At 37.0% G+C, this 26967-nt stretch overlaps 1 protein-coding gene across 1 annotated transcript in view; it reads right to left on the reverse strand.

Annotated features, from left to right (window-relative positions):
* The window catches only part of LOC128261044 (sodium channel protein para), a 69277-nt gene extending 52165 nt beyond the window's left edge, over nucleotides 1–17112 (reverse strand). The window contains 5 exon segments of the mRNA XM_052994472.1: nucleotides 3348–3380; nucleotides 6325–6515; nucleotides 7712–7800; nucleotides 10390–11214; nucleotides 17038–17112. Of these exon segments, the coding sequence (XP_052850432.1) occupies nucleotides 3348–3380; nucleotides 6325–6474 (183 nt within the window). The 5' untranslated portion in view covers nucleotides 6475–6515; nucleotides 7712–7800; nucleotides 10390–11214; nucleotides 17038–17112.
* Between the last annotated feature and the right edge of the window lie 9855 nt (nucleotides 17113–26967).

Raw genomic sequence — 26967 nt, forward strand, 5'->3', positions numbered from 1 at the left:
AGCAAAAGGACTATAAGAAGACTACAACGTCAATCGGATAAAAAAGGATAGCAAGGATATGTAGTCTATACTGTAATGACCTTTGTTAACCTGGGGTTAGGAGAGAAAGGGATAGTTACAATTTTCTTTTAGGGACAAAGAAAGTTTTTATAGTTGAAAAAGTATTAGTTGTATTCAGTAATTTAATTAAATCTATTATGGCTAGGTTGGGATAGGTTTTTAAAACTAATATACTTAGGAGGGGATTGAAAAGGGAATAAAAGGTTTGATACGTTTTAAAGACAACCGAAGTATGTTTCTTCCGTGACTTAAGATTAGTTTGGGAAATAAAAAGGAATAGATATTCAAGGAAAAAGCGGGATACATTAAATTATATAGGTTTAGATACGTAACGCTTCCAATTAGATGGGTGAGAGGAAAGGAGGAAATCGCTGCAAACGAGTTAAAAAAGGAACTGGAGAAAGTTGCTAAGAGAGAGAAAGTTTTCATGCGCCATGCAACGTCAACTACGATGGCATGCACACACCTAAGCACACGCACTTTCACCCACTTATGTACACATACACCCAGGCACACTTTTACAGAAATGGCAGGTGGTTTGGAACGGAAACGGGTTTCAGGCGTATTTTTGGATCTGGGGTTCGAGTTTGGGTTCGGGTTCAGGTTCGGGTTCGGGTTTGGAGGTCGGGTTTTGGTTGGAGAGGTTCTACGTTTTGTCTGCAGCCAACTACAAATGATAGTTCAAACCGAAACGGAACCGAAACTGATAAACCTCTTAATGATGTTCATCTAAAGCTAGGAAAGAACTAACGATATTAGGCCAAGTCCCGAGATATTGCTGGGATATTGTGGGATACAATTGGATTGGATGCTGCTTAACATGCTCAGCAAAACGGGTCCTGTGATCGGTTGCGGATCCCAGCAATACTACTGGGACTACTGGCCCTAGCTCCGATACACAACCGAAGGAATCGGGATGTCCTTGGATGAGATACTTTGAATACTTCAATACTTTGGCTGGCACTTACTCGATTCACCTCCCACAACTTACAGTACGCTGGGCATTTTGCTTGGTGACTCATCTTCTGTTTGTTTGTTTGCTTTGTTTGTTTGTTTTGTTTGTTTTTTTTTTTGTTTTGTTTGCTTGCTTGATTTGCTTGACTTCTCCTGCGCTTTCTCGCTCCCATTTGCCTCGTTCTTTATAGGTTTTTTATTTATGTCGGAAGAATTTCTTATATATCTTTGGTGGTGGTGCGGGGCAATGCAAAAATTTGCGCGTGGGAAATCTTTGCGGATTGCTCGCCGCCGTTAAATCATCAGACATCTGCATAGTATGGTCAAAAGAAACGAGGTTCCTGGCCCGACAATCTCTGGTCTAGCCTAAAGCCTAGCCTAAGTCGAGAGTTTCGGAGCTGGATCTGGATCTGGATCGGGTGGTTGAGTGTGGGGGTGGGGGGTCTAGTTGATATATTTATATTGTATATATGTATATATATATATGGGTATATATGTCTTACATCTGCTTACATTGAGAACAACAAATATTACACATACACACACACAAATTACTCAAGTATTAGCTGGCAAAAACATATACAGATAAACATATATAGTAGATAAGATAACGGATACACATTGTTAGGGTATTCTGTTCGGTTTGGGGGACACTTGGAGCACTGGAGCACTTGGAGCACTTGGAGCACTTGGAACACTTGGAGCCCTTGATTTGCCATTAATACTTCTACCCAAGCCAGGACGAAGAGCCGTGTGTTTATGTGTCTCTGTGTTTGTGTCAGCGGCTTTGATTCCTGCCTTGGGGCCAGGCCATTTGGGCATGTTCGCTAAGCTCCTTAGCCAGCACTCAGTCATCTGGGGGCTCCACCTTGATAAGTAATTGAAGCCCCCGGGGCAGTGCCAATAACTATGGCAATGCCAAATGGCAGGGGGCAAGCGACAAAGGGATATTTATACACTTATATCCTAAGGCATTATATTTAACAGCAATAGATAAAATATAAGAAAACGTTTGGTCTTCGCATCGGCCAGCCGAAGTAATTGAGGTCCTTGCAAGGTCCTAGCTCAAAATAATAATTGCCGGCAGCTCAGAAGAAGCCTTGCACGAAATCTTTAGTACATATTATGGATTTACTTTAAAACCAGAAAGGAAGCAAACTTCGGCAAGCCGAAGTTCATATACCCTTGCAGCTATTGCAATGATTAAACATTCTTAAAAACATTAAAATTATGATTTACTTGCGCATATGTTTAAAAGCATTGAAGCTATGATGATTTGCAGCTCAATTATTCGATTGTTCCTATGTCAGCTATATGCTATTGCTTTCCCGATTTTAATAAATTTAAAAGCGTAATTCTGAACAGAATAGTTACATTATAAAAAAAAAATTATATTTTTATTGTTTTGATAAAATTTAAAGATAATAAAAAAATTTATTTAAGAACTATGAAATAATTGAGCTGCAAATCGTCATAGCTTTAATGCTTTTGAACATATACGCAAGTAAATCATATTTTTAATGATGAATATGAATCTAGTCAAGGTTTTGTTTTCATTTAACCTCTTAACCCAAATCAAATAAGAACTTTAGAACAAATATTTTTCGATTTTTGTTTAGACCACAGACAATAAACTAAAGTTATATTACAAAAACCACTGCAAGGACCCAAAGCAAAGGATGAGAAAAGCGAAAAAGTTAAAAGCGAATTTCCAGCTGCAAAAGTAATTCTTTTGCTATTTACAGGTGAGCTTTTTGGTTTTGTTTTTTGTTATTATTATTCGTTTTGCATTAAGCGGCCCAGGGCGGTGGGAAGTTATAGTATTGCAAAGATATAGAACGAATTTACGATATAGGTACATAGATACAAGCTTACGTTCGAGGACTACATTTAAGGAGCGGATACAAAGATATATGTGGTAGATACTGGGTACGATATTGGCATATGTCTTGAGCATATATCTGGGGGCACACCAGTGTGGGGGCTGGATCAAACTGAGCTAAGTGGTATGGATATTGGCTGGCTTGATTGGTTTGTTGCAGCAGTTGCACAAAGAAAACGAGGAACCAACAACGCAAAATGGCAACGGAAAATGGTTCGGCTAAAGGAAAACGATTTGTGGCAATAAAGTCTCAACTCAAAAAGGCACAAAAAGGTGAAATCATAAAACTTTTCCTTCGATTGAGATTGAGAATTGAGATTTGAGATTCCCAAGGTGTGTGTGTGTGTTTTCTCAAAAGGTCGGGCATGGGGTGGTGGGAATTGGTGGGTACTGGTGGGTATTTGTGGGTATTCTTATTTGTTGTGGTTTCTTTTTCTGAGCAAAATCTTACTTCTTTTTGTTTTTTCTTGCGACCATATTGCGGCTGAAAGAAGATTTGGATTTGGTATTTGGTTTAGGGCATTCATTACGAGCATTATCAAGTTCAAGTAAAAAGTAGCGTAGAGGAAAGTTCATGTTCGATTTGGTATTGATATTGATATTGGTTTTGATTTTGATTTTGATTTAGTATTTCGTATTTTGGTTTTATTGCATTATGCAAGCGCCGAATTTGCATTTGTCATTCATTATTGATGGTTTTTTTTTTATTTATTTATAGTCATGGTTATATTCATTTTTGTCCAGACAGCAGCGCGCAAAAGTTATTCGTTGAGAGAGAGCGTTCAAAAAGTAGAGAGAAAGTTGTAAATGAAACGGAAGAAGAGTACACGAAAGAAAAAACAAACGGTAGAAAGTGGTTATGTAGGCGAGCAGTTTTCAGCATTATGTCAGGGGGGTATACATATGGCACATATCGGTTATGGATATATACCCCTAATTGCATTTGCGCATCTTCGCAATAGATCATGAATAATGTGAGTGGCTTGCGACCCTCTGATTTCTATATCTATATAGAGTGTGTGGTTGTCTGTATTAGTGACTGGGTGTTTGGAATGGTCTTTACAGAGTGAGAGGTCTACGGAGGGACGAATAGAGATAGAGATACCGAGACAGAGACAGATACAGAAAGTGAGACGGAAAAAGAGACAGAGAGAGAGAGCATAGTTTGAAGTTGACTAGGGTGCGCATGGATTAAGTCGTTGCTTGTCTTTGTGTAGGTGACTAATGACAATGCGCTTTAATGGTTTTTTTTTACAAGATTTCATAGCAGGCATCTTACAGCTACGATCGGTTTGAGTTGATTGAGCTTTTAGATTTAAATACGTTTTGATAACAGGATTTGTCATGATTGAGCATTGAGCTACAACACTTCCTGTTTTCTGCGTTTCATGGCTTTCAGTTGTAGAACTTAATTTTGATCCTCAGGCTTGAGTTACATAATAGACAGCTTTATGACTTGGTATGTAATTTTCTCTTTTTGATTGGCTGAAATCTAATGCCTTTTCTTTCTTAGCATGTAGCCTTTTATATTTTTTTAGATATGTTATAATGGCACTTCCTCATAGTGAAGTATCGCCTATATATATTATTTCGGTGAGTTTTGTAGCTGTCAGCTAAGACCACTGAAGATAAGTTGTGGATCGATTTTTATGAAGATTCCAGTTAAATGTACTTTAACAAAAGAATATATTTCCATGTCTCCATTCCGCAGCATTTGTTTATTGAAATTTTCAAAAAACCCTTTCATTATTGATTCCTGAGCTCAATCCAGTAGTGCACAAGATGGATGCAAATATAAGCTCTTTGATGATTCAATTGGTGATGGTCTGATTTTGAAATTGAGTACTGGCACTAATGATTGTCGAATTTTTATACACGTATTCACAAGCGAGTCGGTTATTTACAGGACGATACGGTGAGGTCTGCTGAGTGTGCTGAGACGAGGAGGTCATGGGGGTCATGGACATGGACATGGACATGGACATGGACATGGGTATGGGCATAGACATGGACATGGACGTGGACTGGGCTTGGCACTCATATACCCAAGCGGCTGGTTAAATCAAAATGAAAGAAATCGTACGAAAATCAAGAAATATAACTTATATCTTTGTAGCCTTCGACTGGTACAATACGAATGCGATAACGATACGACAATGATAATGTTAAATTTTTTGGGGTTGCTGGCATTGAAAATTAAATGTTACGCAATAATACAAAAATTGATTAGGTAATCGATTAGGATACACATTAGAACACATTACGAAGCCAATGGGTTACAGAATACACAGTTCTTACTTTCGAATAGATAAAACAATTAAACAAACCAACAAACGAACGAACATACAACGATTATGGCAGGAATTCAATTTTACAGATTCGATAGTAATACGTTACGATATCGACACGTACAAGAGCATATTGGGTTGGCTGGTGGTTGGGGGATTTTAGGGTTCTTATGCTGAATACAAAATACGAGTACAAACAACCAAAGAAGAAAATCACAAATCACAAATCAGAAATCATTTAATTGTTCTTTTCGACACTTTTACGTTTTGGAATTTTGTTGAAAATCATACGGAACAAACCAAACTGAAGATCGAAACGAAAGTCGGTTGTTATATGCTGTTTGAGTTCAGTTAGAATGGGGTCTTAGCTACGACTAAAACATTTACGAAGTGTTGATTTTGAAATTTGAAATGATAGCAAGGGTGTTTGTTGAAATTACGGAAAACAGTTGACAGTTAAGAGTTAGAAGTAAAGCGTTGAGGACCAGTTAGAGATCCGACCTCTGGATCTGCTTAGTTATATTGGGTTTTCAGGTTGGATGGCAGGGGTCAGGCACGGTGGATTAATGGCGTGACTCTCAGATATGGACAGATGGATTCGATGGATAGTTGCTGCATTTACAGAGGCACATGATTGTAGGTTGTTACGACAAAAGGGATGGGATAGATATAGATGTATATAAGTAGAACTGTAGACACAGACGCATTCGATATACAGATACGTAATCGGAGGATGACTGCTTGTAAGTTATGTTATGTTATGTTATGTTGATATGCGGCTATGTATTTGGGTTAGTTAGTATAACATATTCGAGTATATATATATATATTATGTAAAAAAGACGTTCAGGCTTAAGTTGAAGCACGAACAAAAGCGCACAGTAGCGACGATCGCTTATCGCTGATCACTGATAGCTGATCACTAAATACTGATCACCGATCAGCGATCAGCATCGACCGTTGGGCATTTGATCTCAATTGGAAGTCAATTCACTTAGACGAAGAGAGAGAGAGATATACATATACGGATACGGATACGGATACAGATACGGATACAGATACGGATACAGATACAGAAAGAGTAGAAGAGTAGGCACACAAAATCGAGTAAGCTATGCACATTCAGCTAGAAATAATTACCACCTCTCCCTCGGCTCTCTTTCTTTCCAGCTCCTTCTGCTTTTCATGTTCAGCGGCAATGCGTTGTTCGATTTGCACCAATGATTCGCGGGTAAAGGGACGGAACAAACTGCGTTCTTCCTCAGATATCGAGTCGGAATCTTCTGTCATTGTCTATGCGGCCAACGATGAGAGCCTTAGATTTCCAAGGCCTGCAAACAAAAGGCAAAACAAGTTGGTTAGGGTCACTCAGTTATGTTTGGACACAATACAAAATACAACAAGAACGAACGCTATAGTCGAGTTTTCCAACTATTAGATGCTCGTAGTTCAGGTAAATTTGCAACTTAATATTCCCCCACAAAACAATCGGGGTTAAGGTGGCGCCATCTGTCGACCTGCATTGCCAACATTAGAAGCTAACACTAGAGGCTGTATCTACCAATAGATATGACCTAAACAGAAATATACAGCCCAAAAACTTATTTCTACCTTGTGCTATAAAAGTCAAGTCCCAAATCTCTAGCTTTTATAGGTTCCGAGATTTTGAAGTTCATTCGGACAGACAGACGGACATGGCTAGATCAACTCGTCCTGATCCTGATCAAGAATATACATACTTTATAGGCTTTCTGTTAGATAATTTTAAACGAATACAATGCGAGTAACGGGTATAAAAATAATAATAAGTCCATTATACCCAAAAGAGGGTAGGTCGATATTATCAAAAACACTGACATAATATATTAGTTGATATTAAAAGTACGGAATGTGTTCATTTTGATGAACACACAATGCCCAATCTATGGTTTTTGGTCAAAACCCTATTTATATAAATTAGCTAAACAATTTAAATAATATAAAACTGGCCACCTTTTTGCTTTTAATTATGATAAATTACGTTTTTGTAAGAATCGTGACACCTGATTTTTGCTCTATGCGTTTTGATCTATAAAGTAGTTTAAAAGTTATCAATAAGTTTGTTGGTTTTGCATATCTTTAATTCAAATTATTTTAGACCAACTCATTTTTACATTATGATTACATTATGACCTTCGGCATTAAAATGAACCATACTGTTGAGTGTGTAAATAAAGTTGAACAAAAATGTTACTCTGTTGTACATTGTATAATTGAGTTGGCTTAAGCCAACATGTCGCAAATTATTATACTCAAACTTGTTGCAAATTATTCCATCGATATATAATTCAATTGAACAAACAAGCGATTTGCTGAAGTATAAAATAATTAAATTACGAGAAAAAACCAAATTAACATATTACACAATTTGTAGCTTAATTACATTTTTCTTTTGAAGGTGACATTTATAATGATGAATAAGCGTAGACTGGACATAATTATTTGTGACTTACGACTATGTTAATATGGGTGTAAATCGGGTACTTACATGAGGCACATGGATGTCGCCTGCTACATTAAAGCTACAACTATATCCGAGGCGCCATGTTCGATTAGCGCCCGCCGCTTAGCACGATGCTGCAAGTAAATCAAAAAGGGTTTGGCCATTAGTAAGAGCTAAAGTTCGATAAAGTTAAGACTAGAGTGTGGCACATTGATCCCGGGGAATCGAGTCGCAATCGAAACCTCAACAGCTGACTAATTGGATTACCGCAGAAGGAATTTCGCATTAAATGAATTGCAATTACAAGTAAAATGCACAAAACAAAAGCAATGGCCAATCAATAAAAGCGCTATACAGTGGCGTATGCAGGATTTTTAGCAAGAGGGTGTTTAAAAACTCAAGGGACGTTGACCTTATGAAAATTCCGCTTGGATTTTGGGTATTCCCTATCAATCAAAAATAAAAAAAACAAACCAAAATCCAATAAGTAAAAGCAAATGAGGGGTTTTAATTATTCAAAAGTTTGAACATTACGATTGTATTTAGAGTTTTCACAATCAATTGAAAGTAAAATTTACAAAATTTCAGCAAGAGGGGATTTTAAAACACAAATTAAAAAACTGCTCTTGAATTTTATGTCTTCTTCACTATTTATTTTTTATATTAATAATATTGATATCAATAATATATTTGTTATAAATAATCCCAATCGATGTTGGTTGTAATCACAAATTTGTACTCTGCTTTTGGATATTGGACTTATATAAGCAGCCTCCGCTAAGGTCAAAGCACTCTTTTTCCACTTGCCAATCTGCGTGTATGTGTGTGTGTGTGAGAGTGTGTGTGTGTATCGAGCATAAAAGTAGGTCAGTTCGATATTTCGCCACACTAACACACTAACACACACACTCATACACCAGCACTGTGCATAAAGCATAGAAGAGCACCCACAAACAAACAAGCTGATGTGCCAATATGAGCATACATTTATGTGTGTCTGTTTCATTCATGACACTCGCAAAAAGTTGTTTGCCGAATTAATTTTTAGCCATTCGCTGAGCGATGAGTCATACGAAAACTGAAATAAAAAAAAACCCGAAAAAACCGCAAAAAGGAACAGCGAATTTGTGTCAATATGCAAATGACATGGCAAACACATGAGCGAAAAAAAAATCGGAGCACACAAACAAGACCAAACAGGCGCAAAAATTTATTTGTAGGCAAATCAAAGTATCGATTATGGAATATGACAAATTCGCCAGCCCGTTTTAAATGTTGACCAAAAATCGAGGGGCCAAGTAAAAAGGACAAAAATGGAATAAAACAAACAGCGAAACTGAACGAAGTTTGCATGTTGTTAGTCAATGAATTTTGCATGCTTCCGGAGCGTGAGAGCGAATTGGGGCTAGCGAGAGATAGAAAGAGAGTGAGAGCGCACGGATTGACAGGACGAGAGGGACTCTCTCACCTGCGCCGAGAGAGGATGCGCTCTCTCTTTTTCGTTGCCGCCTAACGCGGACTACAACAATACATTTTTGGGTTTCCTTCTCTTAACGAACTTCTTGTCCATGTGTGTGTTTGTGTGTGTGTGTGTGCGTGAGTGAGTGAAGGAATTCCGTTAGCCACCGCCCCCCGCCCTGCCACACCCCCTTTGCCTTTTGATGGCAGCTGAAAGTTTGCCCTCCAAAAGCCAGCAAAAGGTTGTAGCCCAAAAGCAAGTGGCAAGGCACTGGGGCCAAAAAGAGGCGTCGGGGCGGAGGGTGAAGGGTGAAGGGTGGATGGGGGGCAAAGATACCCCATTGATAGTCTTGAGGTCTCGGGCCTGGTTAACTGGGATTTTCACCAAGACGGCAAGAAGGCATGACATAATCAAGCCAAGTTCATCAGTCGCCCGTTGCTCAGTTCATTTGTATATACATATATTGTTTAAATATTAATATACTGCAAGCTTTAATTCAATTCTATTCATTTTCCGCGTATCTCCAAGTTTGCCCTTTTAGGTATGCTATACTTAATAATCACCGAAAACAAAATATTCAAGAAGGATTCCTCTCTGATAACTAAATTTCATGAGAATTGTGTGTTCCAAATAAGCTTGTACATTCAAAAACATTCTAAACATTGTTAGAAACTAACAAGTTAAATCAATTTTCTCATTTATTTATGTACTTTAGGTTGAATGCTTTATAAAATGTACCTTTGGAAAATATAAGATTTTATTGACAGTCCATCCTAGATTTATTTTTGATGATAATGCCTATGCTAATGCCTTAACAACAAAAATGTTTTTAAATATGTGTACAAATTTGGAAAATTTTATTAAAACTAAAAAGAAAGTTTAATTAGGATTTACAATCCAGTTCAATTTCTTGCTCACAAAAAGTTGTGATTGAAATAGTGGTAAGGAATGGTTCTAAGTATCGCAAATAAATTATTGTATGAATTCATCGGAAGAGAGCATCGACTCAAACATTTGCTTCTGAGAAACGATCAAATGGCCTTAAAGACAATCATTTAAAATATATATTTAGAAGATAGTAAGCCCAAAAAATCCTAACGTCTATTAAGATAGATTCAGGGACCCAATAATTCATCGAGATCTAGTGGAGAATTATGGAAACGCTAACTATTTCTATAGAAACTTAAGAAAACAACAAAAAAAAAACATTGATATTGAAATGCTAAATGCACCGATTATTTCGATTATTATGGCACCAACTTACCGTTAATCGATGTCAATCGATGTTGTGCTTTGGCTGCACGCTCTATCCGCTGATGCTGTTGTTGTGGTTGCTATTGTGGTTGTTGTTCTTGTTGCTTTTGTTGTGGAGGTGCTTGCTGGTTGTTGTTGTTGTTGTTGCTGCTGCTAAGAAGTGTTGCTGCTGTTAACTATTATTGTTGTTGGTGCTGTTGTGGTTGTTTCTCTGGCTCTGGCTGCTGCTGCTGTTGCTGTTGTTGTTGTTGTTGTGGCTCACACATTTACAGGCACCAACACACACGCGACGCACTCACACACATATGCATATATATGTATATATTTATAAATATATATAGATATATTTATTACGGAGACGAAGACGAATAAAGTTGAAGCGGTAGAACAAGTAGAAGATGAATTTGTTGTTTGGTTTTTGTGTTTTTGTTTTTTTTGTTTTTTTTTTTTTGGTTTCGTTTGTATTTTTGCTTGCTTTTCGTTTTGTTGGTTTAATTTGTATTATTATTGGTTTTTTTCGGCTGAATATTATTTGAATTTTTGGCGTTAGCAGGATGTGGTTAACAGCAACCAAGACGACGCGACGTGTTGCCAAAAAATTTCATCAAACGTTGCGTTTTGTTCCCAGAGCTGTATCGGTTTATTATTATTTGTATTACTATTATTATTATTATTATTATAAGTATTATTTCGGTTTTGGTTGTGGTTTTGGATGTGTTTCCCTTTCGCTTTAACTGTTGCTATTATTATATTTCTGTTTCCGTATTACGGCTAATATTATTGTTATTATTTGTGGTTTCTGTTGCTGTTTTAGTTTCAATTTCGCCAGCGTCGCCTGCAGGAAAGCGAACAAGTTGTTGAAAAACGGATGGAAATTGGGAAGGATTAGGGATATAACTAATGGCTGGCAAGCCAACCCACAAAAAAAATAAAAAACAACGAGAGAAGGCAGTAACGGAAGGACGAGATTGCGATTTTCGTAGGAGTATAATTAAGACTTTTTAATCTAATCTTGTTTTTGTTTCTTTAAATATATTAATATTTCTTTTATTTAAATGATTTCATTAGTTCTTTCGCTGGTCTGTACATATTGTGTTATTCAAACATTTCTTTTTATTTATACCACTTTTTTCTTGAAAGAGGTTTATCGATTGCACTTCTTTCTTATGTTTTTCCTTTGCACACTTGATTGCTTGCACTCACACACTAAAAAAAAATAGGGGCACACTGAATATGGCAGGATAATATCTCACTGGATATTACACAGTAAAAAAAAAGATGTAGCGCAGAGCACCGCTTCAGTTCGCTGCCAGTCGCGATTTGTTTATGTTTATGCAACGTTCGCGCGCACGAAAACGCAGAGCAGGACACAAAGGACACAAAGGATACAAAGGACACGAAAATAAAAAGTCGAGCACTGAGCACTGAGCAATGAGCAACGAACACCGAGCGATTTGAGTCAGCACACTCTGGGTAACTCCGTTTTTGGGCGAAGAATGCAGCTGTCTGCTTCGCCGCGACTTCCTTTATTCGAATCCGCCGCAAAAGGAGCACAAGCAGTACTCGAATGTGTGTGTGTGTGTCTGTGTGTGTGTGTAAGGTCCTTTCGCCACATAGCATATACGAAATACGAAATAGCAAATACCATCCTGTAGACTAAGTCGTTGTCAACACAGGTTTTGTTGTGCCACATTACCACCCCTTTTCGCCGCTTATCCTTTCGCCTTCCGCCTTTCGCCATTCGCCTTTCGTCATTCGCCATTCGCTATTCGCCTTCGCCGCCATTTGTGACTTATTCTATTTTAGGTCATCAAGCTGCCTTTCTCGATTTTCCACGGCTCCATTTTCCCCCCCATTGCAACAGTGGGCCATTATTTTCGGACATTTGGCACCAGTTGGACTGGTCAAGTCCGACTGCGTTCATAACTCATGAGCCCCGAATATGGAACACCAGTTATAATCACAAATCATGCTGACCCGCTTTTGGGCGCCGCGCATTTGGACGGCGACCAATCGATCCGAACTTTGTCCAACCACGTAGTGGTGGTGGGGTCACCAAATTGTCACCAACGCAGCTGCTAATTGGGTAGTTATACGAACTGGTCCACTAATTGCCCACACTGCGTTTCCAACTGATGCAGAAGTATATTTAGCACAAAAATCCCAGCACATCACAGTAGCATGTGATTGGGGTCACCAAGTATTTTTGGGACTGAGAACAAGTTATTTACTAATTATCGAGTAGCCAGCAAATATGGTGTTACTATGAAAGAGACTTTTTAAAAAAAATACTACCAAGCCATCCTATCGCAAGCCTTCAGTTTGCTAAATTTAATATATAATTTAAAAGAGTGTTAAAGCCTCACCATGAATGAAATATACGAAGCCCTAAAGTGTTTTTTAAGCGTTTCCAAGTTGTAGGCTAAGAGGGCAACGTTTACGTGGTAGTCTCCAAATCGTGGAGCTATTATTTAAATTATAGGATCTGGGAAACTGACATTTGATAGGCAAGCTAAATTGAAAGTTAAATAATTTACTGGTTATATTTGTCCCTTTATTTGAAACTAAATTGTACATAACAAATTTATAGCTACTTTTGGGCTTTCTTTGCTTTGGGCTCACTAATGAAAGGACTATTTTGAATGTAAATCATTATGTAAAACTAAAAGGGTTTTTGAAACATCCTAACACCTCTATTTTAGAATTAAGCTTGTAAGACTTGTTTAAGACCTCTTAATCGAATCAGTCCGAAAATAGGTATTTGCTGAACTTTTTAAAATAGAATATATTAATGATATACTCGGCCAGAACCGATTTTTAATTGGTTTGATCGTTTTGAGTGAATTAAATAGCCTTGACCCTCGACCTAATTGAATTTGCAGTGGGGATCTTCAACGCCATGCGATTGGCACAGGTCACATATGGCATATGGCATATGACGGCGGGCTCGCAGTTCCGAGAACACAATCTCCTTATTGGATTGCGCCCTGATTGCAAGCCCTGGGGAGTCGGACAATAGAACAGGCCAAGCCAGAACAGGCCAGAACAGGCCAGACCAGGCGACTTCTGTTCGCTGGTCTCTGGTGTTTGGTCTTTGACCATTTGCACGTCACGTATTTAATAATTTATTTATGCGGCAATTTGGGTTATGTAAATTTTTTACACCGAAAAACCAACAAGAGCGGCGAACAAACAACAATGAAAGGAAAACCAATTGAACACGCACAGCCTGGGGGCAGATTGAACTGTGTGACTGTGCTTTCTGTGTGTGAGTTTGAGTTTGAGTGTGGATGGGGGAGGGTGGTTCCTATATGGGGTCCTGCGGAGCCCTCTCCCCAGGATGTAGCTGGTAAGGTGGTGGGCAAACAAAATGCTAAACCAAATCGCCCTGGGCACCGGTCTAACCCGCTGGGCCCTTGGACAAGCCACAAAGTTATCGTAGTTATCGCAGTCATCGCAGTCATCGCAGTCATCGTACCCTCAGTAGCCCCATTTCGACCGGCCCAACACTCCACTCCCCACACTTTCCTCGAGGGGGTGCCTGGCTCCTTTTAGCGCCCAAAAGTCGCGGAAGAAACACAAATATAGCCGCTCGGCGACACAAAAGTCACACAGTCGCACGAATGACAGTTAGTGCGTCGAAAGTTTATGGATTTTGGCCAAAGAAAATAAAACTGTTCGCTTTCGATTCTGGGCCACAATTGCGTGTCCTTTCGTTTTCAACTAGGTCCTCCCAACTTCTCGGGCAACTAAAGCCGAAAGCTTGAAACTAGGAAAAATAGCCGCAAATAAAAAAAAAATCTTATCAAAAATGGTAGGCTCTTTTAAAAAAAAAACTGGCATTTTACAACTAAACAAATTTACCTAGCCAATCCTGGTCTAAGTAGTAAGGTTATCTGCAACTTATTTTTTTTACCAACTTTTCTAACCTTTTGAAACTAATATTTTCAATTTAAAGTTTTACTGTGAGGTATATCCTGTTTAACTAATATTTATGTAAAATATTTTAATTGAAAGTATTGCAGTAAACCTATGAATTTTGTATACAACTCAAACAAACTAGAGAAACTTTTTAATATTAATTAAAACGGATACCCTTCCAAAGTAAAAGTAAGCAATAAGAAATATTAAGACTAATCTTAGAATGTCAAATATAGTTCATGACAAATAGGTAACTTCAAACTAACCTTTATTCTTAAAAGTATATTTCTAAAACAATGTTTTACCAAGAATTTGCCCTAAGTAACTTCAGATCCGTCATAATTGTTTTCCAGTTCCATTGCCATACATTCATTGAAAATGTTCAGGACAGCACATTCGTGACAATAACTACCACTAATGGCTGTTGTAAATCATATATGAACAGCCAGAATTATCCGATTTTCTGGTAATTAACTTTGGAACCATGCTCGAATCTATCTGGCGACTTGTCTATACGTATGTATGGTTATATTTTTCACCAGACAACAACTTCAAACTTCAAAAGCGTTGCACAATTTCGTGATTTTTGTAATTTTTTTTGGTTTTTTTTGTGAGCCAAGCCAAGGCAATTTGAGAAACCCTTGTCCCTTTTACGCCAGCCACCTTCTCTCTCTCTCTCTCTCTCTCTCGCTGTCTCTCTCTCTGTCTCTCTCTTTCTCGCTCCCTCTCACTTTCTCTCTCTCTCTCTCTATAAATATATAGAGCATGTGTTCTCTTTTGCTCTTTGGAGGGTTCCTCGTGGTGGCCTCGTCCTCAGTCCTCGGAGTCCGGTACCCAGTACCCAGTACCCAGTAGCCAGTAGCTAGACCCCTAAGCCCCCCTAAACCCCCCTAACCCTCGCCTAAACCCCCCCTAAACCCCCCTAAACCCCCCTTAGCCCACCACTACTCACTGTTCAGTGGCCAAGTCTTCAGGCCTCGGCTTTTTTTGCGCACAGCACGAAACGCGATATGGCACACGCGCGACTCGATGCGACTCAGCTCGAGTGAAAGCCGAGGGAAGGATCCTTGGGGGGTGGCACGGTTTACCCAGTTAGCAAGGCGCCCAACTGACTGACAGACTGACTGACTGACTGACTAACTGACTGACTGACTGACTGACTGACCGACTAACTGGCTGACTGACTGGCTGACTGAATTGCCAGCATGAACCCCCCCCTCCCCCTCCCCTAACCATTTGAAGACCTCTCTCTGTTGATTTTCGAGGCGAGTTAAGTTGAATTGTGTTGTGTGTTGAGTTTCATTTCATTTCATTTCGTTTCGTTTCATTTCGTGCTAGCGCAGACGTCGCATATGCGCGCTCCAAAAAGGAAAGGCAGGCAAAAAGGACATGCCAGATACACATAACCTAAACAGCAGGCGAAATTCGCCGAGTGGAGTTCGGGGGGCTGTGGTGGAGGAAGGAGAGGGAGGGGGGGGGGCGACATCATCGCCAACAGCAACAACAGAAAGGAGCAACAACAAAGGACACTCGAGAGCACACACAAGAAACCGAGTCACGAAAAATCGAAAGTCCGCGGCACACACATAGTCAACTTCTGCTTCTGCTTCTGATTCTTCTTCCTTTTCTGCTTTTTTCCTTTTGCTTTTCCCTCATATCCCAAAAGAAATGTGTGCCTGTGTGCGTGTGTGTCCTGCAATTTGTTGTAACCATTTTCGTTGCCTACTTTTCCGAGTACTTTGGTCTCAACAACAAACCAAAAGTTTTCAACCAGCAGAAGGAAGGGCGGTGGGGGGGTTGTAGGTTACTCTGCGTAACACGTTTTGTGTGACGCACACTCACACAAAAACACACACTCGCACACGCACACACAGAGGCTCACACAGAGGCACACTAGGCGTATACGCAATCGTTGCTGGTGCGGCCACATCAAGTATACGCCAGCAAACACGCGCTTTTACACAAGAAAAAAAAAATTTTTAATTTTAAATTTTAAACGAAATTCAAGACAAAAAAAAATGGAACTGTATGCAAGCAGATTCTAGTGCTGCCCATTTTTATCCTTCTTCACACACTTAAGCACACTCGTTTGGTTTTGATACATAAGACACTTTATGTACTTTATATACTTTATATATGGGGTGGTAAAGGGTTTCGGGGGGGGGTCAGCCATATTAGTGTATTTGATTTTTGTGTTTTCCTGCTGCGAGCAGCTTCTTCTCGCTGCCTTTCCTTCTCTTTGATTATTTTTTGTTTTTGGGTCACACTCACGAAAAAAAAACTATACAAAAAAAGGTGCCTGATTGAGGAGGGAGAACTTATGTAAAACTTTCTTTGGACTTGGCTCCGCTCGTTCGCCTTGCTTGCGCACTGCTCAAGGCACCTATATATATTACATATCCATATACATATATGGATGGCCTGGCAAGTGAGTAAACTTTTTTTTTCTTTTTTTTTTAACAGGACTCAGCTTAGCGCTTGAGTTTTTCTCGCCTGCTGGAATTTCATAGCTCTGCTGCTATGCCATGAGCCCGCATTGTGGTCGGGATTTCTCTTTCAGTTTCCTTTTTTTATGTTTTTTTTATTTTTTTTTGTATTTTATTTTTGTTCTTTCTTGTTCTACTTTTTTTTCTGGTGTGTGCTGTTTTTTATTTTAATTTTTTTCTTGTATTTTATTCTCAGGCTGCTGCTGCTGCTGCTGCTGCTCCTACTGCTGCTGGTTGTGCTAATTCGTTACCCGTAATCCGTTCGTCTCCGTGGTTTTACTGAAACTGTCAGCTGCCGCAGCGCGTGTGCGTCCGCAGAGTGCGACTTTCGTTCAGTTCGCTCGGCCCTGGCCTCGTGCGGCATTCGTCACGCCTTCGGCTGCTCGGCAGCTCGGCAGCTCGGCAGCTCGGCCGCTCTGTCGCTCGCCTGGCACTCGTCACTCGGGCTCGGGCTCGGGCTCGGCCTGTGCCACTTTCCACTGACAGGGACTGGGACTGGGACTCGGGCGACTCTGCGGCTGAGAGCGCCCCGCCGCCACGCGACATACCGCCACTCGGTCATTGGGACAGGCCCCAGAACCCAAGGAACCCAAGAAATCCAACAGCCCAACAAGCAGAGATCCAAAGAACCAAAAAACCAAAGAACCCAGGCCCGAAAGGCTGCAAAAGGAACACGCCAACTGTGGCAGCTACGCCAGGATAACGGAGGCACAGCCGGGTGGCAAGTGGCATACGTCAGGCCGCCTGCCAAAGACAAAAGAAGCCAAGAAGCCGAGAGGCCGAGGTGGCGGAGGCAAGACCAAATTCACGAGGAAACCATGTGGCTTTGCAGAGGCATTCGAAAGTGCGGCTGCACTGAGAGCTCCAGCTAAACGCAGCCTGAAGTCCCTTGCACGGAAACGAAATGTTACAAAAATGTATTACATGGGCCTAAAATTGAAGCACATAACATATTATTTTCGGACTTACCTTGAGAGATGATACTCAAAGAACATATCATTTCTGAAACACAATAAACAATATTTTTTTTCATAAACAAGTCCTTGTCACAAGAAAACCATTAGACTTTGAAAAGGTATAGAGTTTAACATAATTTAATTAAAAAAATAAATATTCAAAATCGAGATAAAAGGGTACAATTTAACTTTTAGTTTCTTATTTCTTAAATTTGTATTTTTGCTAGCTAAAATCAAGATCAATGATATATAATTATGTAAATACACACCTATAAGCATTTAAGTGGGACAATTGTTTTAAATCAAAACTGCACAAAAAAAAACACCCTTAAAAATTAAAAAAAAAAAATTCAGCGAATTAATAACCCAGCCATTAAAACACAAATTGGTATTGTGCTAATAACTTAAGCAGTGACATAATTACAGGCTTAAGCTTAAATATACATTTTGAAACGGTAAAGTTAAACCAAACCAAAAACTTATTATTTTGAATCCAAAAATACCTTATAGCTAAAATAATTGAGCATCGAACTTTTTCATTTTTGAAATATGATGTTTGTAGTTTATAAGAGGTGTTCTGTGTAATATTGGATTTAATTAAATATCTTTTTGGTATAGGCACAAGAATATTATTGATATATTCAAAATTAAATGTCTGGGCTTCAATACTTATTTAAATAAATAATTTTGGTATTAGTTCTTGTTTTCATGTATTTATGTTCTTAAATCTTTGATAGTTTTTTTCCGGATTTTTTCCGGGTTGAAATGTCCATATGAATTTCAACAGAATTTGGTCAGAAAATAATTCAATGACACCACCGATAGAAATAAATTCCAGTTTACAAATGTTAAGTGATAATCTGATTGACTTTGTGGTAGATCGACAAATATGTTGTATACATATTGACAGAGGTACCATAAATTCTGAGGAAATGTGGGACCATCGCTATTTGCCGACTGGCAATTGCGGCAAGATGGGCTAAACGCCGCAAAAACTTAATTGTTTTCTTTGTGTGAAACACTGGCGTGGCATTGCGCCCCTCAATTAGCCGGAAGTGGTAATGGCCCCCAGGTGCCGGCGATCGGTGTTCGCCCCCTGCTAGTTGATCTACCTAATTGCAGGCAAACATTCAAATGTATGTCCTTTAAGGACTCCAAAGGAATATGTCTATGTATGTGTGTGAGTGTGTGTGTGAGGGTAGCTAAGGGAATTTGAACAGCGTCAAACGGACAAACAATAACTTCAATGTCGCAACAAATGACAATATTTACGCCAACAACAGCGAGCAGCCCCGCCCACTAGATATTAGCCCCCTTTCTCCTTTCGCCTTTCCACTTTCTTCTTGCGGATGATGTCAGCGAGTTTGGCGCAGTATGTGTGTGAGTGTGTGCCACACAGTCGCATGTCCTGGCACACACACACACACACACACACACACACACTCACGCACTCTCTTTTGCCGCTTTCTCTTCGTCTCTCTCGCGGTTTCTCACGCTTCTGTTTGGATTCCGCCTTTCTTTCGCGTTTTTCCCCCACTTCGTTTTGCGGCCATTGCGGTTGTTCCAGCACTCAAAAAAAATGATACCCTCAAACCGGGTTATTTTGGCCAAGTTACAGAAAAAAAGGTATCTTTAGAATTTTATTTATTAACAAGTCTCAATAACCCAAAATAAATCAATTTTTCTATCAAACCGCTAAGAAGTAATGGTCAAACGATAGAATGTCATACACCGGTGAATTCGTAATTAAATTGCCAATCGAATGGCATTCACAGTTAAAATTTGTTCAATTTTTCAAATTTTCGAAGCAAATGAAGTCAGAAATTTGGACATAAATAAATTTTTCAAAAAACGTTTTTCAAAATTCGATTATTTTGTCAAAACTAAACTGATTGTTTTCAATCGATCAGGGACGGATGGTATAGGTTGCCAGATGTTCAAAATAGCAACTCTTTTGACTTTAGGTCTTATTTTGGCAAAGTTATAACAAAAAACTGTTCAGAAATAATTTTGTTTGAAAAATCGCCAAAAATGCCAAAAAAATCACATTAAAAACTTGGTTTTTGTGTCAGAACCCTGGGAAATAATGGTCAAATGTTGGAATGTCATACAGCGTTGAATTCGTAATAAAATTTCCAATCGAGTGGCATTCACAGTTGAAATTTTTTCAGATTTTCAAATTTCTGCAAAAAATGATGATGTACCCCCTTACAAAAAAGTCAGAAATTTGGGCATAAATAAATTTTTCAAAAAACGTTTTTCAAAATTCGGTTTTTTTGTCAAAACTGAATGAATTGTTTTCAATCGATCAGGGATGGATAATATAGGTTGCTAGCTGTTCAAAATAGCAACTCTTTTGACTTTGGGTCTTATTTTGGCAAAGTTACAACAAAAAACTCTTCAGAAATAATTTTGTTTGAAAAATCGCCAAACATCTCAAAAAACACATTAAATACTTGGTTTTTGTGTCAAAACCCTGGGAAATAATCGTCAAATGCTGGAATGTCATCCACCGTTGAATTCTTAATAAAATTTCCAATCGATTGGCATTCACAGTTAAAATTCTTTCAAATTTTCAAATTTCTGCAAAAAATGATGATGTACCCCCTTACAAAAAAGTCAGAAATTTGGGCATAAATAAATTTTTCAAAAAACGTTTTTCGAAATTCGGTTTTTTTGTCAAAACTAAACTGATTGTTTTCAATCGATCAGGGATGGATAATATAGGTTGCTAGCTGTTCAAAATAGCAACTCTTTTAACTTTGGGTCTTATTTTGGCAAAGTTACAACAAAAAACTCTTCAGAAATAATTTTGTTTGAAAAATCTCCAAAAATCCCAAAAGACACATTAAAAACTTGGTTTTTGCGTCAAAAGCCTGGGAAACAATGGTCACATGTTGGAATGTCATACACCGTTGAATTCGTAATAAATTTTCCAATCGAGTGGCATTCACAGTTAAAATTTTTTCAGATTTTCAAATTTCTTACAAAAAAGTCAGAAATTTGGACATAAATAAATTTTTCAAAAAACGTTTTTTAAATTTCGATTTCTTTGTCAAAACTTAATTTATTGTTTTCAATCGATCAGAGACGGATGGTATAGGTTGCCAGATGTCCAAAATAGCAACTCTTTTGAATTTGGGTCTTATTTTGGCAAAGTTACAACAAAAAACTCTTCAGAAATAATTTTGTTTGAAAAATCGCCAAAAATCCCAAAAAACACATTAAAAACTTGGTTTTTGCGTCAAAAGTCTGGGAAATAATGGTCACATGTTGGAATGTCATACACCGTTGATTGAATTCGTAATTCACAGTTAAAATGTTTTCAGATTTTCAAATTTCTGCAAAAAATGATGATGTACCCCCTTACAAAAAAGTCAGAAATTTGGACATAAATAAATTTTTCAAAAAACGTTTTTCAAATTTCGATTTCTTTGTCAAAACTAAATTTATTGTTTTCAATCGATCAGAGACGGATGGTATAGGTTGCCAGATGTCCAAAATAGCAACTCTTTTGAATTTGGGTCTTATTTTGGCAAAGTTACAACAAAAAACTCTTCAGAAATAATTTTGTTTGAAAAATCGCCAAAAATCCCAAAAAACACATTAAAAACTTGGTTTTTGCGTCAAAAGCCTGGGAAATAATGGTCACATGTTGGAATGTCATACACCGTTGAATTCGTAATAAAATTTCCAATCGAGTGGCATTCACAGTTAAAATGTTTTCAGATTTTCAAATTTCTGCAAAAAATGATGATGTACCCCCTTACAAAAAAGTCAGAAATTTGGACATAAATAAGTTTTTCAAAAAACGTTTTTCAAATTTCGATTTTTTTGTCAAAACTAAATTTATTGTTTTCAATCGATCAGAGACGGATGGTATAGGTTGCCTGATGTCCAAAATAGCAACTCTTTTGAATTTGGGTCTTATTTTGGCAAAGTTACAACAAAAAACTCTTCAGAAATAATTTTGTTTGAAAAATCGCCAAAAATCCCAGAAAACACATTAAAAACTTGGTTTTTGCGTCAAAAGCCTGGGAAATAATGGTCACATGTGGGAATGTCATACACCGTTGAATTCGTAATAAAATTTCCAATCGAGTGGCATTCACAGTTAAAATGTTTTCAGATTTACAAATTTCTGCAAAAAATTATGATGTACCCCTTACAAAAAAGTCAGAAATTTGGACATAAATAAATTTTTCAAAAAACGTTTTTCAAATTTCGATTTCTTTGTCAAAACTAAATTTATTGTTTTCAATCGATCAGAGACGGATGGTATAGGTTGCCTGATGTCCAAAATAGCAACTCTTTTGAATTTGGGTCTTATTTTGGCAAAGTTACAACAAAAAACTCTTCAGAAATAATTTTGTTTGAAAAATCGCCAAAAATCCCAAAAAACACATTAAAAACTTGGTTTTTGCGTCAAAAGCCTGGGAAATAATGGTCACATGTTGGAATGTCATACACCGTTGAATTCGTAATAAAATTTCCAATCGAGTGGCATTTACAGTTAAAATGTTTTCAGATTTTCAAATTTCTGCAAAAAATGATGAAATTACAAAAAAGTCAGAAATTTGGACATAAATAAATTTTTCAAAAAACGTTTTTCAAATTTCGATTTCTTTGTCAAAACTAAATTTATTGTTTTCAATCGATCAGAGACGGATGGTATAGGTTGCCAGATGTCCAAAATAGCAACTCTTTTGAATTTGGGTCATATTTTGGCAAAGTTACAACAAAAAACTCTTCAGAAATAATTTTGTTTGAAAAATCGCCAGAAATCCCAAAAAACACATTAAAAACTTGGTTTTTGCGTCAAAGGCCTGGGAAATAATGGTCACATGTTGGAATGTCATACACCGTTGAATTCGTAATAAAATTTCCAATCGAGTGGCATTCACAGTTAAAATGTTTTCAGATTTTCAAATTTCTGCAAAAAATGATGATGTACCCCCTTACAAAAAAGTCAGAAATTTTGACATAAATAAATTTTTCAAAAAACGTTTTTCAAATTTCGATTTTTTTGTCAAATAATGGTCACATGTTGGAATGTCATACACCGTTGAATTCGTGATAAAATTTCCAATCGAGTGGCATTCACAGTTGAAATGTTTTCAGATTTTCAAATTTCTGCAAAAAATGATGATGTACCCCCTTACAAAAAAGTCAGAAATTTGGACATAAATAAATTTTTCAAAAAACGTTTTTCAAATTTCGATTTTTTTGTCAAAACTAAATTTATTGTTTTCAATCGATCAGAGACGGATGGTATAGGTTGCCAGATGTCCAAAATAGCAACTCTTTTGAATTTGGGTCATATTTTGGCAAAGTTACAACAAAAAACTCTTCAGAAATAATTTTGTTTGAAAAATCGCCAGAAATCCCAAAAAACACATTAAAAACTTGGTTTTTGCGTCAAAGGCCTGGGAAATAATGGTCACATGCTGGAATGTCATACACCGTTGAATTCGTGATAAAATTTCCAATCGAGTGGCATTCACAGTTAAAATGTTTTCAGATTTTCAAATTTCTGCAAAAAATGATGATGTACCCCCTTACAAAAAAGTCAGAAATTTGGACATAAATAAATTTTTCAAAAAACATTTTTCAAAATTCGATTTTTTTGTCAAAACTAAATAAATTGTTTTCAATCGATCAGGGACGGATGGTATAGGTTGCCAGATGTCCAAAATAGCAACTCTTTTGAATTTGGATCTTATTTTGCCAAAGTTACAACAAAAAGACTCTTCAGAAATAATTTTGTTTGAAAAAATCGCCAAAAATCCCAAAAAACACATTAAAAACTTGGTTTTTGCGTCAAAAGCCTGGGAAATAATGGTCACATGTTGGAATGTCATACACCGTTGAATTCGTAATAAAATTTCCAATCGAGTGGCATTAACAGTTAAAATGTTTTCAGATTTTCAAATTTCTGCAAAAAATGATGATGTACCCCCTTACAAAAAAGTCAGAAATTTGGACATAAATAAATTTTTCAAAAAACATTTTTCAAAATTCGATTTTTTTTGTCAAAACTAAATAAATTGTTTTCAATCGATCAGGGACGGATGGTATAGGTTGCCAGATGTCCAAAATAGCAACTCTTTTGAATTTGGATCTTATTTTGCCAAAGTTACAACAAAAAGACTCTTCAGAAATAATTTTGTTTGAAAAAATCGCCAAAAATCCCAAAAAACACATTAAAAACTTGGTTTTTGCGTCAAAAGCCTGGGAAATAATGGTCACATGTTGGAATGTCATACACCGTTGAATTCGTAATAAAATTTCCAATCGAGTGGCATTAACAGTTAAAATGTTTTCAGATTTTCAAATTTCTGCAAAAAATGATGATGTACCCCCTTACAAAAAAGTCAGAAATTTTGACATAAATAAATTTTTCAAAAAACGTTTTTCAAATTTCGATTTTTTTGTCAAATAATGGTCACATGTTGGAATGTCATACACCGTTGAATTCGTAATAAAATTTCCAATCGAGTGGCATTCACAGTTAAAATGTTTTCAGATTTTCAAATTTCTGCAAAAAATGATGATGTACCCCCTTACAAAAAAGTCAGAAATTTGGACATAAATAAATTTTTCAAAAAACGTTTTTCAAATTTCGATTTTTTTGTCAAAACTAAATTTATTGTTTTCAATCGATCAGAGACGGATGGTATAGGTTGCCAGATGTCCAAAATAGCAACTCTTTTGAATTTGGGTCTTATTTTGGCAAAGTTACAACAAAAAACTCTTCAGAAATAATTTTGTTTGAAAAATCGCCAGAAATCCCAAAAAACACATTAAAAACTTGGTTTTTGCGTCAAAAGCCTGGGAAATAATGGTCACATGTTGGAATATCATACACCGTTGAATTCGTAATAAAATTTCCAATCGAGTGGCATTAACAGTTAAAATGTTTTCAGATTTTCAAATTTCTGCAAAAAATGATGATGTACCCCCTTACAAAAAAGTCAGAAATTTGGACATAAATAAATTTTTCAAAAAACGTTTTTCAAATTTCGATTTCTTTGTCAAAACTAAATTTATTGTTTTCAATCGATCAGAGACGGATGGTATAGGTTGCCAGATGTCCAAAATAGCAACTCTTTTGAATTTGGGTCTTATTTTGGCAAAGTTACAACAAAAAACTCTTCAGAAATAATTTTGTTTGAAAATCGCCAGAAATCCCAAAAAACACATTAAAAACTTGGTTTTTGCGTCTAAAGCCTGGGAAATAATGGTCACATGTTGGAATGTCATACACCGTTGAATTCGTAATAAAATTTCCAATCGAGTGGCATTCACAGTTAAAATGTTTTCAGATTTTCAAATTTCTGCAAAAAATGATTTCCCAGAATTTTGACACAAAAACCAAGTTTTTAATGTGTTTTTTGGGATTTTTGGATATTTTTCAAACAAAATTATTTCTGAAGAGTTTTTTGTTGTAACTTTGCCAAAATAAGACCCAAATTCAAAAGAGTTGCTATTTTAAACAGCTAGCAACCTATATTATCCATCCCTGATCGATTGAAAACAATTAATTTAGTTTTGACAAAAAAATCGAATTTTGAAAAACGTTTTTTGAAAAATTTATTTATGTCCAAATTTCTGACTTTTTTGTAAGGGGGTACATCATCATTTTTTGCAGAAATTTGAAAATCTGAAAAAATTTTTGGAAATTTTATTACGAATTCAACGGTGTATGACATTCCAACATTTGACCATTGTTTCCCAGGCTTTTGACGCAAAAACCAATTTTTTAATGTGTTTTTTGGGATTTTTGGCGATTTTTCAAACAAAATTATTTCTGAAGAGTTTTTTGTTGTAACTTTGCCAAAATAAGACCATCCGTCTCTGATCGATTGAAAACAATACATTTAGTTTTGACAAAGAAATCGAATTTTGAAAAACGTTTTTTGAAAAATTTATTTATGTCCAAATTTCTGACTTTTTTGTAAGGGCGTACATCATCATTTTTTGCAGAAATTTGAAAATCTGAAAACATTTTAACTGTGAATGCCACTCGATTGGAAATTTTATTACGAATTCAACGGTGTATGACATTCCAACATGTGACCATTGTTTCCCAGGCTTTTGACGCAAAAACCAATTTTTTAATGTGTTTTTTGGGATTTTTGGCGATTTTTCAAACAAAATTATTTCTGAAGAGTTTTTTGTTGTAACTTTGCCAAAATAAGACCCAAAGTTAAAAGAGTTGCTATTTTGAACAGCTAGCAACCTATATTATCCATTCCTGATCGATTGAAAACAATTAATTTAGTTTTGACAAAAAAACCGAATTTTGAAAAATGTTTTTTGAAAAAATTTATTTATGCCCAAATTTCTGACTTTTTTGTAAGGGGGTACATCATCATTTTTTGCATGTATATATATATAAGTCTTAAGTTTTTTTTATATATAAGTTTTTATATTAATCTTTATTTAAGTTTTTATATACAAATCTTTAAACAAATTTTGTTTTTAATAATAAAAACTCCTAGTGGTTTCTCTAAGTGTTGCTGCTGCTATCGTCGTAGCTTCTGCTGTTGGGTAAAATATAAAAAGGCGCACATTTCATGAATGAACAATGACGACATTTTGACAGCGGCAACGTTTACATTTCCCTACCCAACCCCTACTCAGCCATCAACGCCACAAGATCCACTTCCCTTGCCCCTGCTCCACCCACAAAGGGGGGTTCCCACAGGAACCACCATATACCATTCCGTGTTATGTCGAATGGAATGGCAGGAAAAAAAAAGGAAAATCGCGGGAGGTGAAAGTGGGCGGGGCAGTGCAGCGGTATCTGTCGTACATCATCTTGTCAAGTGCAACTAAGTTTCCTGTACCTCTGTTCCAACATTGATACACACACGGCACACAACAGTGCTGCCATCAGCCAATTTGAAAAACAGGTTAGACCTCCGAAATGAAAACAGAAATGTAATATTAAATTGTATTGTTAATTTATACGCACATTGATGACTTTAATAACCGAATTAATTGAATCGAAGTAAATGCTTTTTCGCTTTAGCAATTAGCTGATGCAGTTATGTGACTTAAATAAGGACAGTTCTGTCCGGGAAAAGGACAGAACAGCAGGAGTAACTTCAAAGCAAAAATTTTCCTGCGACTCTGAGGGAAATAAAAGCGGGCTTTACTTATTTATTATTAATGTGTCCGTTTTTTTTTTTTAATTTTTGCATTTAATTTTCCTATGCA

The sequence above is a fragment of the Drosophila gunungcola genome (assembly GCF_025200985.1).
Source record: "Drosophila gunungcola strain Sukarami chromosome X unlocalized genomic scaffold, Dgunungcola_SK_2 000049F, whole genome shotgun sequence".
Lineage (NCBI taxonomy): Eukaryota > Metazoa > Arthropoda > Insecta > Diptera > Drosophilidae > Drosophila > Drosophila gunungcola.